General features: G+C 38.3%; 1 protein-coding gene across 1 annotated transcript in view; it reads left to right on the top strand.

Moving 5' to 3' along the window:
- The first annotated feature begins 8,351 nt into the window (after nucleotides 1–8,351).
- LOC103090757 (tripartite motif-containing protein 64-like) overlaps nucleotides 8,352–13,037 on the top strand; it is a 6,545-nt gene continuing 1,859 nt past the window's right edge. The window contains 6 exon segments of the mRNA XM_007457354.1: nucleotides 8,352–8,674; nucleotides 8,676–8,748; nucleotides 9,898–9,983; nucleotides 10,298–10,310; nucleotides 10,694–10,924; nucleotides 11,685–11,707. Coding sequence (XP_007457416.1) covers nucleotides 8,352–8,674; nucleotides 8,676–8,748; nucleotides 9,898–9,983; nucleotides 10,298–10,310; nucleotides 10,694–10,924; nucleotides 11,685–11,707 — 749 coding nt within the window.

The raw sequence follows: 13,037 nt of genomic DNA, 5'->3' as shown, positions 1-13,037 counted from the left end.
TACTCTTGTCACTGCACATGTAGAAAACATCAGTTTGTTATTTGTTGTGTATTTTTAGAATTTTTATAAATAAAATTGTACCATGTATATTTTTCTAGGACTTGATTTTTTCACTCACCTTTGACATTTCATCCATGTATTATTGTGGCTGTAGGTCATTAGATTCCACTGACACAGAGCATTCCCTTGTATTGATATAACATTGATATAACACTTATGCATTAGCATTCAGTCAAGACAGAGAAACCACACAGAAACATAAACAGAGAAAGTTAACGTAAAGAATGATTAATTACAATAGCATTGGAGCAATGAAGTATTGTCTAGTAAAAGGTAAAAAGAAGTTTAAAGAATATAAGAATTACAGGGACTTCCCTAGTGGTCCAGTGGCTAAGACTCCGCACTCCCAGTGCAGGGGGCCCGGGTTCGACCCCTGGTCAGGGAACTAGATCCCGCAACTAAGAGCCCGCATGTCGCAAGGAAGGTCCTGTGTGCCTCAACTAAGACCTGGCACAGCCAAATAAATAAATAATTATTTAAAAAAAAAAAAAAACAGAATATAAGAATTACAGATATATGGAGCAATCACTGTCCCTTGGATTGAGGACTGCAGGAACATGTAGATGTTTCTGTAAAAATAAATTAGGCCATTGTGGAAATCTAATCAAAATGATTTGAGCTTGTGTTTACACCTAAGATAACTAATCTTCTCTAACGTACAATATCCTAAGAAAAGTCTAGTCTTTGGAAATTCTACAAAAGGCCTAAAGAATACAATTCACAGTATCCAGAAAATAAAGAACTTCACTGGTGGACATTAAGATGCCAAGTACAGATGCCAATTAGTCCTCTCTTACAAAGCAAACAGACTGGCTGATTTTGACAACTTTTCCTCTAAAATTATCATGAGACTGTTTATAATGCTCATCTATTGCTATGGAATTTGGAGATAGTGGGTTCCAATCCACTCTCTTTTCCTAAGACTGCTTGAAATTGTTCTGTCACCTGAGGATTTGAAAACAATGTGTCTCCCGTGTAATAGGTGGTTTGTCTAATTCCATAATGCCTAATAGGGTAGCCACATGTAGATATCAAGCTCTTGAAATGTGACTAGTTTGAATTGAGCTGTGCTGTCAGTATGAAATGCATGCTGGACATCAAAAACTTAGTATAGAAAAAAGAATGTAAAATAGCTCATTAATATTTTCAATATTATTTATATTTTTAATGATAATTTTTGAATATATTTAAGTATATTATTGAAATTCATTTCAAATATTTTTAATTACCTTTTATGATGTGGACACTAAGAAGGTGAAAAATACATACACGGTTCAGATTATATTTCTATAAAAATTTTATTATTATTTTATTCTTTAAATCATTTTTGCATTAAGCATTTCAGTTGTATTTTATTAAATCTTGTGATTAATTTAAGCATGTTTTGAAAAATTGTTTTGTGTTTGCCTTATCTTTCTAACTATACAGTAAGTTTTCTGGGGGAGAAGCCTCAGCTATCTTGTTTTGGTTCACCCACCATACCTGAAAGGCAAAGGTAAGTGTTTCATATAGACTGGATGATTGTGTTGAATCAATTGAGAACACAGGTAGTGAAATGCAATACTTTATATATCTTTAACACCTTTAGTTTATAGACGTACCTTTAAATAAATTTCAACAAGTTTAAATAAATATTTAAACTTGTTGATTGACAACTCAGAGTTATATGTAAATCAAAAACTCTGGGGGAAAAAAAAGCAAAAATATTATGGTCTCCTCTCAGAAACACAAATAAGGCACGCTTAGTCCAGTTTAGAAGAGATTACTGCATTTATTCATTTTATAAGGGACAATTTGTTACCTGGAGTTGATTCACATTATAACTTGTGGTCTTGGAGAGTGGCCTGTGCTCGCACACAGGCTTCTTGGTGGCGGCAGCAGCAGCCTTAGTGTCTCACGTCCGTCTCTGGGGTCCCCGCTGTTAGCCGAGACTCTCACCCGTCTCTGGAGCTCCTTTATAGCAGCGCTCTTAATTCCCTCTCCTCGCGCACCAGGAAACAAAGAGGGAAGAAAAAGTCTTTTGCCTCTTCGGCAGGTCCAGACTTTTTCCCGGACTCCCTCTCTTCCTGAGCACCTACCGAAACCCGAGCCTCAGCTCCCAGCCCCGCCCACCCCGGCCGGTGAGCAGACAAGCCTCTCTGGCTGGTGAGGGCTGGTCGGCACCGATCCTCTGTGCGGGAATCTCTCCGCTTTGCCCTCCGCACCCCTGTTGCTGTCCTCTCCTCGCGGCAGCGAAGCTTCCCCCCTCCGCCGCCCCCAGTCTCCGCCCGCCAAGGGGCTTCCTAGTGTGTGGAAACCATTCCTCCTTCACAGCTCCCTCCCACTGGTGCAGGTCGCGTCCCTATTTTTTTGTCTCTGTTTTTTCTTTTTCCTTTTGCTCTACCCAGGTACGTGGGGAGTTTCTTGCCTTTTGGGAGGTCTGTGGTCTTTTGCCAGCGATCAGTGGGTGTTCTATAGGAGCAGTTCCATGTGTAGATGTATTTCTGATGTATCTGTGGGGAGGAAGCTGATCTCCGCGTCTTACTCTTCTGCCATCTTCCTCCTCTAATGAGAAGATAAACGAAATTGATAAACCATTAGCCAGATTCATCAAGAAAAAGAGGGAGAGGACTCAAATCAATAAAATTAGAAATGAAAAAGAAGTTACAACAGATACCGCAGAAATACAAAGCATCCTAAGAGACTACTACAAGCAACTTTATGCCAATAAAAAGGACAACCTGGAAGAAATGGACACATTTTTAGAAAGGTATAACCTTCCAAGACTGAAACAGGAGGAAATAGAAAATATGAACAGAACAATCACAAGTAATGATATTAAAACTGTGATTAAAAATCTTCCAACAAACAGAAGTCCAGGACCAGATGGCTTCACAGGTGAATTCTATCAAACATTTAGAGAAAAGCTAACATCTGTCCTTCTCGAATTCTTCCAAAAAATTGCACAGGAAGGAACACTCCCAAACTCATTCTATGAGGCTATCATCACTGTGATAGCAAAACCAGACAAAGATACTACAAAAAAAGAAAACTACAGACCAATATCACTGATGAATATAGATGCAAAAATCCTCAACAAAATACTAGCAAACAATCCAACAGTACATTAAAAGGATCATACACCATGATCAAATGGGATTTATCCCAGGGATGCAAGGATTCTTCAATATATGCAAATCAATCAACATGATACACCATATTAACAAATTGAAGAATAAAAACTATATGATCATCTCAATAGATGCAGAAAAAGCTTTCAACAAAATTCAACACCCATTTATGATACAAACTTTCTCCAGAAAGTGGGTATAAAGGGAACCTACCTCAACATAATAAAGACCATATATGGAAAACCCACAGCAAACATCATTCTCAATTGTGAAAAATTGAAAGCATTTCCTCTAAGATAGGAGCAAGACAAGGATGTCCACTCTTGCCACTATTATTCGACATAGTTTTGGAAGTTTTAGCCACAGCAATCAGAGAAGAAAAAGAAATAAAAGGATACAACTTGGAAAAGAAGTAAAACTTTCACTGTTTGCAGATGATATGATACTATATGTAGAGAATCCTAAAGACGCCACGAGGAAACTACTAGATCTAATCAATGAATTTGGTAAAGTAACAGGAAACAAAATTAATGCACAGAAATCTCTTGCATTCCTATACACTAATTATGAGAAATCTGAAAGAGAAATTAAGGAAACACTCCCATTTACCATTGCAACAAAAAAATTAAATACCTAGGAATCAACCTACCTAGAGAGAAAAAAGACCTGTATGCAGAAAACTATAAGACACTGATGAAAGAAATCAAAGATGATACAAACAGATGGAGAGGTATACCATGTTCTTGGATTGGAAGAATCAATATTGTGAAAATGACTGTACTACCCAAAGCAATCTATAGATTCAATGCCATCCCTATCAAATTACCAATGGCATTTATACAGAACTAGAACAAAAAATTTTTAAATTTGTATGGAGACACAAAAGGTCCCATATAGCGAAAGCGGTCTTGAGGGAAAGAAACAGAGCTGGAGGAATCAGACTCCCTGACTTCAGACTATACTACACAGCTACAGTAATCAAGACAATATGGTACTGGCACAAAAACAGAAATATAGATCCATACAATAGGGTAGAAAGCACAGAGATAAACCCACGCACCTATGGTCAACTCATCTATGACAAAGGAGGGAAGGATATACAATGGAGAAAAGACAGCCTCTTCAATAAGTGGTGCTGGGAAAACTGGACAGCTACATGTAGGAGAATGAAATTAGAATGTTTCCTAACACCATACACAAAAATAAACTCAAAATGGATTAGAGACCTAAATGTAAGACTGGACACTCTAAAGCTCTTAGAGGAAAATATAGGATGAACACTTTTTGAGATTAATCACAGCAAGATCTTTTTTGATCCATCTCCTAGAGTAATGGAAATAAAAACAAAAATAAGCAAATGGGACCTAATGAAACTTCAAAGCTTTTGCACAGCAAAGGAAACTATAAACAAGATGAAAAGACAACCCTCAGAATGGAAGAAAATATTTGTAAACAAATCAATGGACAAAGGATTAATCTCCAAAATATATAAACAGCTCATGCAGCTCAATATTAAAGAAACAAACAACCCAATCCAAAAATGGGCAGAAGACCTAAATAGACATTTCTCCAAAGAAGACATACAGATGGCCAAGAAGCAAATGAAAAGCTGCTCAACATCACTAATTATTAGAGAAATGCAAATCAATACTACAATGAGGTATCACCTCACACCAGTTAGAATAGGCATCATCAGAAAATCTACAAACAAATGCTGGAAAGGGTGTGGAGAAAAGGGAGCCCTCTTGCACTGTTGGTGGGAATGTAAATTGATACAGCCACTATGGACAGCAGTGTGGAGTTTCCTTAAAAAACTAAAAATAGAATTACCATATGACCCATCAATCCCACTACGGGGCTTATACCCAGAGAAAACCATAATTCAAAAAGACACATGCACCCCAGTGTTCATTGCAGCACTATTTACAATAGCCAGGTCATGGAAGCAACCTAAATGCCCATCGACAGACGAATGGATAAAGAAGATGGGGTACATATATACAATGGAATATTACTCAGCTATAAAAGGGAACGAAATTGGGTCATTTGTAGAGACGTGGATGGATCTAGAGACTGTCATACAGAGTGAAGTCAGAAAGTAAAAAATAAATATCGTATATTAATGCATATATGTGGAACCTAGAAAAATGAACCAGTTTGCAGAGCAGAAATTGAGACACAGATGTAGAGAACAAACATATGCACACCAAGGGAGGAAAGCGGCTGGGGGTGTGGGTGGTGGTGGTGAAATAAATTTTCTCTCAATTTTATATTCCAAGGAAGAAATTAAGAGACAAAAAATTAAATTCAAGACATCAAAATCCAAATGAATTAAAGCCTCAAATTGAGCCATCTTGTTTTGTTTTGTTTTGTTTTGTTATTTATTTTAATATAATTATTTTTTTTTGCAGTATGCAGGCCTCTCACTGTTGTGGCCTCTCCCATTGCGGAGCACAGACTCTGGACGCACAGGCTCAGCGGCCATGGCTCACAGGCCTGGCCGCTCCGCGGCACGTGGGATCTTCCTGGACCGGGGCACAAACCCGTGTCCTCTGCATCGGCAGGCGGAATCTCAACCACTGCGCCACCAGGGAAGCTCCCATATATTTTTTATAAGTAGTGCTTCAATTAACAAACAATAGATAATTTAGTGAAATAACATGTATGTAAGCATTGGTAATTTGATAAACTGTGATAGGTGTCAGCAAAATACAGGTAGTATGGCATTTCTGTTAAAAATAATATTCTACAGTATGTACAACATAGTAACTACAGATAATAATACTGTAATGCATATTTAAAAGTTGTTAGGAGAGTAGATCTTAAAAGTTCTCATAACAAAAAAAATAATTTTTAACTACGTGTTGTGATGAATGTTAACTAATATGGTGATCATTTCACAATATATGCAAATTGCAAATCATTACGTTATATACCTGAAAGTTATATGAGGTTAGGTCAATTATACCTCAATAAAAAAGTCATCTTTATGCATTGTATTAAATATAATTACATAATTATGGTATAAAAATTACTATATTATATTCATATTAATACAAACATATACCTTGATGTATATATTATGTGTGTATATATAACATATATAAAGTATTTTGTTTAAAAGTTTTCACCAATTTTTTTTTTTTGCATTTACCCTAAAAGAAGTCTATATGCTTTTAGGCTCTCAACCCCCTAAGATTGGGTTTTCTATATACCCAAAACCCAATCAACCATTTTCACACCTTTCTGAGTAAACTTACCAGTATTTTCCACTTCCCTTTGAAGGTATTATCCAATCTCAAGAAGTAGGTGTGACCTCAGGAGAGTCTAATCCTTTAAAAGGCAACTTTGTCCAGGGGTGACTGCTTCTCTCAGGGGGACTGAGGGAAAGTGCAGCTACCAGGTGTTGGACAGTTCTTGTTGACCCTGATATCCACAGATTTCCAGGACGTGCAGCCTTCCAGAAGTAAGACCACTCACAGTGGACTCTGGTATGTAAGGAATTGATTGTAAATATCTGGGAGTGGACTCTGGTAAGTAAGGAATTGATTGTGAATATCTTCATGCCTATTTTCTCTCATCCAAATCCTTTCCATTTACCTATTAGCCTGCTTGGGTTTTGTCCAAGCAAACAAGTAGTTGTCTTAGTTTTTTGTAAATGACCTCAATATTTAAAATATCTGTAACTAGAGCAATTGTAATATATTGATATTTGTAATATTAACATGTAATCATTTTTATTCCATTACCTTACATGTTATTAGATGTTTTCCGGTCTTAAATGAGATTACTACAGACATATGTATTTATGAAACACATAGAACACCTAAAATGTTCAACATAATGTATATATTTCATAGCCTTTATACAGATGAACATAAGAGTTAAATGTGTTGAATGAATTAGAATATCTTCTTGTGAAGTTCATATGTGCTATATATATATATTTAAACATCTTTATTGGAGTATAATTGCTTTACAATGGTGTGTTAGTTTCTGCTGTATAACAAAGTGAGTCAGCTCTATACATACATATATACCCATATCTCCTACCTCTTGCGTCTCCCTCCCACCCTCCCTGTCCCACCCCTTTCTGTCCCACCCCTCTAGGTGGTCACAAAGCACCGAGCTGATCAACCTGTGCCATGCGGCTGCTTCCCACTAGCTATCAGTTTTACCTTTGATAGTGTATATATGTCCATGCCAGAATAAAGGCGCTGTATTTTTAAAGCCTTCAGTTTGCAGTATAGATTTGAAAAGTGTTCGGGATAGACCCAATGAACTGATAGGGACTCCCAAGAAGTGGCATTGGTCAAATAGGGAAATATCAGAAAAAAAGAGAATATGATGTTGCTTCCATTAACTACATCTTTGGAATTTCTAGTGTAGAGAGAAAATCCTCATGTATATTCAAATTTTTTCTTTGGCTTTATGAAACAACTGATTAATTTTTACTAATTACTGTTGTAGCTTGAACATTCACTAGTTCAAAATGTGAAGTGCTCTGATGATCTGAACTGACTCCAGGAAAAATTGTTTTCCTGAACTAGAAATAACATACGTTTTTCCTTTTTTGTCTTGAAAGGAGGAGTTTTGCTATTTAAGTTGGAAGCAAACACTGAAATGTTTATAGTTTTAAGATGTCAAAGGTAAAGCCAACATTGATTATATTAAGTTTAAATTATTCTAAACAATTTTATTTGTCTTTAGAAAAGCACATCTGTCAGTTCAGAGGCAGGAGACATAGAGAACGTTAGCATAGAGACAAAGTGTGTGCAAGTATGGGTTCCAGTCATGGAGTCATGGAGAGAGAGAGACAGACAGATTGAGATTATATATGTGCTTCCGTACCAGTCAGCTAATAAAAGTAACTCTGGAGTCACCATTTACCCTCTGGTCTAAGCTTTAAGCACATCCATGTAATTTAGGTATGACTGAGAACACGGTTTATTTTAAACAAAAAAATTGCTAGGGACTCTCTTATCTAATTTTATCATTTGTATCAGCATGAACCTGTCTGTATTCACCATTTCTAGGTTTGTACTGAAGGTAAGCATATAGTTAAATTAGATAGAGTTCACACAGACAGGACTTTGTCCAAAGGCTTTACTTTCCCATATCAGGGCAGAAGAAAGACTTTCTCTCTTACCCTCCCTATTTCTGTCTTGAATTTTCAGAAACATGGATTCAGACACATTGCAAGCCTTCCAGAATGAACTAACCTGCTCCATCTGTATGAACTACATCGTAGACCCCGTCACCATAGACTGTGGGCACAGTTTTTGCCGTCCCTGCCTGTACCTCTGCTGGGAGGAAGACCAGACTCCAAAGAGCTGCCCTGAGTGCAGGGGACTATCAGAGAAGCCAGGTTTCAAAACCAATATTGTACTCAATAGGCTGGCTTCCCTCGCCAGACAGGACGCAGCTAAACAAACCAACAGCTTGGAGGCGCAGATCTGCTTGACACACAAAGAAGCCAAAGGACTCTTCTGTGAGGTTGACAAGACCCTGCTCTGAGTCCCCAGAGCATGCAGCTCACAGCCACAGTCCAATACAGTGGGCTGCTGAGGAATACCGGGTAAGTGATGCTTCTAAAGCAGTTAGGAACCTACAGGCTCCTAAATCAGAGAGAAAGATGAGGATAATAATGAAGTTGATGGGGATGGAGATGGTCGAGGTGGAGATTTTTCAGTGTTGGTCATGTAAGTGTATCATTTTAATGCTGTTGCCCAATTGTCCAAACATGTGGAACTGCTGTATCCTGGGGCATGTGGTAGCACCAGGCACACCGGCTTCTGACGTGAGCTTGACGCATTCTTAGTCAAGTTATATAAAAATCTGAGTCTCAATTTCTTAGGAAATGAGAAATTTCATTTCTCTTATGGAAATGAGAGATTCCATTATCTATAAAGTTTCCCCAATTCTTTCTTTCTTTTTTTAAAATTTTTAATTAATTTATTTATTTTTGGCTGCATTGGGTCTTTGTTGCTGCGTGTGGGCTTTTCTCTAGTTGCAGTGAGTGGGGGCTACTCTTCGCTGTGGTGTGCAGGCTTCTCATTGCAGTAGCTTTTCTTGTTGCGGAGCATGGGCTCTAGGCACTCAGGCTTCAGTACTTGTGGCACGCGAGCTCAGTAGTTGTGGCTCATGGGGTCTAGAGCACAGGCTCACTAGGGCACACAGGCTTAGTTGCTCTGCAGCATTTGGGATCTTCCAGGACCAGAGATCAAACCTGTGTCCCCTGCATTGGCAGGCAGATTCTTAACCACTGCTCCACAAGGGAAGTCCCCCCCCCACAATTCTTCATTATATGTTTCTGTCACTTTGATATTCAACATATTAGAATCAAATTAGATTAATGTGGAAAAATCTGACCACACCATTCAAACTCAAGATTTCTATTTTCTAAACCAGCGGTCCCCATCCTTTTTGGCACCGGCAACCAGTTTTGTGGAAGACAATTTTTCCATGGATGGGGACAGGGAGAGGTTGGGGGTATGGTTCCGGTGGTAATGTGAGCCATGGGGAGTGGCAGATGAAGCTTCACTTGTTTGCCCCCCTTTCACTTCCTGCTGTGCAGCCCCATTCCTAACAGGCTGTGGACTGGTAGCGGTCTTTGGCCCAGTGGGTTGGGGACCCCTGCTCTAAATGACTGCCTTTGCTCATACATAAGGGGATGGAATTTATGGTATCATCATCTGTGTGACTAAAGCTCATGGTTATTTTGCAGGAGAAACTTCTGAAGAGAATGGGCTCTTTAAGGAAAATGACACAAGAAATGCAAAACAGTCTGAATCAAGAAGCTAACAAAACTCAGTTGTTAGAGGAAAGAATTAAAATATTCTATTTGTTTGCATGGAGACAGATATAATCCTGGCTTAGACTTTTAGCAAAATTCAAATTACCAGGTAAAGGGTAATGGTCTTTTCCTTGGAAAAGACTAAACCACTACTAAGAGTAGTGGTTTTAAATGACCTATCAGTAATCACAATTATAACAGACCAATACAAACTAGTTCAAAGAGTGCTAGTATATGGGAAAACCAAGGCATGAAACGTATTCCTAGGCCACATTTTGAAGATTTGAATAAACCTTCTCAGACATGGATTATAAGACAACATTGTGCTAAGTGTGTCTGTGAAGGTGAGGAGAGGAATACAGTAGCACCTAGAAGAGAATTAGTGCATATTTTTAAAGCTGCACAGTATGGGGTTTACCTAATAAAAGAATATTTAGAAAAATCAGGGAAAGGAACAAGAAAAAACAAGATTTGGGTAAGAGAGGAAATAATTGATGGAGTAAGAACCCTGAAGAATCCTCCTAGGGAGAAAAACTGGGACCGCCTCAGATGGCTTGATTTAAACAGGAAAAGAGGCGAGAAACTTAGAGAAAGGATGGACAGGAAGGACCCTTTGAGGTGTGAGGTAGAAAGTTTGTCAAGAGCTTTCCCAAAGACAGGAAATAATATTTGACGTTTTCGGTTGAGAATGAGGATGAGTGATTCTTTGAATCCACTACCTCCGCAGAACTATGCGGCCAAAAGGAAGGTGATGATCAAAGTTCAGTATCAGAGGATCCACCTGTTTCTCCGGGAGCAGGAGCAGCTCCATCTGGAGGCGCTGGAGGAAGAAGCGAAGGAGACTCTCCAGCAACTCAGGGAGAGTGAATTCAGAACGACTCAACAGAAAGAAAGTCTGAAAGAAATGTACAGAGAGCTGACTGAGATGTGCCACAGGCCTGACGTGGAGCTGCTCCAGGTGAGAAGGGAGGTTCCATCCTCAGAGACGGAAGTACTATTCTGGGCACCGTTGCCATGACATTGAAATGTTACCTGCATATACTCTTATCTCAGCTAAGGGATGATGCTCCTTAACTTCCATTATCTTGTCCAATCCCTTATTTCTCATAGCCTGGTAATCTTTGGGAGTTTTTTTTTTTAATCCTTTTATTAGCTAACATAGGACAAAATTATTTCAGTGTGATCAGGGGAACTCTCCACACTGATTATCCAAAGCTAGCAAAATTCTATAGCCAGGAAAAGTTAACTTTGTTGGAATAATTTTCAATATATGTTCCCCTAATCCCTTGTCACTCTGTTATCCCATACTTACTGAAGACATTGAGGTTTTGCTCGTTGTCTAGAAAAATTTAGAACTGGTAGTCAATTTCAATGTATTCTATAATTCATTTTGTATGGTCCCCTGTTTTGCTTTAATTGTTATCATAAATGATGAGATCTCTCCTTGGGAATAGGACGGGGCACTGAGTGACACTGGAGACCTAGATGTTGTTGCGTCATTACACAGACTCTTCCTGGCCTTCATCCTTCCATAATGCACCCTGACTAAGTCCATCATGTTTTAGTTTAGGTTCTGCTGTTAAGATAACCTCTAATTGTTCCTTAGAGAAGAATCAGAGAATAAATACCTTAAGGAAAGGAACAAACAAGAATACTAAAGAAGATGCAAAAGGCCAGAACTCTGATGATTAACATCATCTTTTCTTTTTCCCTTGCAGGACTTGGGCAGTGTATTGGAAAGGTGAGTTTACACTAAAGATTTCTGATTTCTGAGAATGTTTCTGTCTTTTTGATGAAGTGAATGTACAGTCATCCCTTAGTACCATGAGGATTTGGTTCTAGGCCCTCCCCCATACCTAAATCTGAGGATGTACAGTCCCTTATACAAAATGACATAGTGTGTACAAATAACTTACAAACATTTTCTAGCGTCCTTTAAATCATCTCTAGACTACTTCTAACACCTATCATAATATAAATTAAAAGCTATGTAATTAGTTGCCTGGTGTGTGGCATTTTCAAGTTTTACTTTTTGAAATTTCCTGGGTTTTTTTCTGAATAGTTTCCATTCAGATTTCACAGTTTCAAATCATGATTGAATCCACAGGTGTGGAATCCTAACAAATGGCAGATGGACTGTACATTTTTTGAGCTATTAACATTGTTTTTGTGGCTATTTTCTATTTTATTTCAAAAGAGTTCCGAAAGCCTTCTACTCCTTGGTCTCAGAAGTTTCCTGCTCATTTGGTTGATTTCAAATACACCTAAAAGGCTTCTGACATTCTGGACTTTGTTCCACCTCTCTAGCCGTACCACAGTAAAACGTACTGAACGAAATTTTCTAAGTTGCAATACAGGAAGAACCTACCTGAGTGAGTTGGAAGCTGAATAATACTGGAAAGAGGTAGATTCCCTAAGAGTGGGAAGAGGGGCTGTGATTTTGTTCCTAGAAGTAGCGGTGACTCAACCTGTTCCATCACTGAAAGCCCCCTTGTAAGCTGGACCTCAGAGGGAATGGCTTCCTGGTGCACACTGGGAATTTGGACTTTCAGGACAAGGGTAGTCAGGCTGGAATTGGATTCCCTCGCTGGTCTGACAAGAGCAAAGCTGTCTGGCTCAGTGTACTCTTTTGGTGACTACTTGCTGACTGAAGTACAAAAGCTTTGCCTGAATTTGTGCTCTCTGTAAAATGCCCAGGATCTTTGCATCACCTGAGATTGAATAGAGCAAGTAAACAAACCTCAGAATTTCTAGAAATGGAATAATGACTAAAATGAATGGGGAATTTGATATAATTTATATTTTGAAAAAAAGTAAGGTAACATTTTTTTTTATCCCCAAGAGTGTAGAATATAATGAATGCACAATTAACCAAAAATGGGAGAATTCTGATGAAATATCTTGGATTAAAAACAGCTTCTTTTGAAGATTAGGATTGACATGTATATGCTACTATGTTTAAAATAGATAGCTAATGAGAACCGACTGTATAGCACAGGGAACTCTACTCAGTGCTGTGTGGTGACCTAAATGGGAAGGAAATCCAAAAAAGGGGATATATATATATATAT

Source organism: Lipotes vexillifer, unplaced genomic scaffold (genome assembly GCF_000442215.2).
Source record: "Lipotes vexillifer unplaced genomic scaffold, Lipotes_vexillifer_v1.1 scaffold1505, whole genome shotgun sequence".
Taxonomy (NCBI): domain Eukaryota; kingdom Metazoa; phylum Chordata; class Mammalia; order Artiodactyla; family Lipotidae; genus Lipotes; species Lipotes vexillifer.
This window is presented reverse-complemented; position numbering and strand designations above follow the sequence as displayed.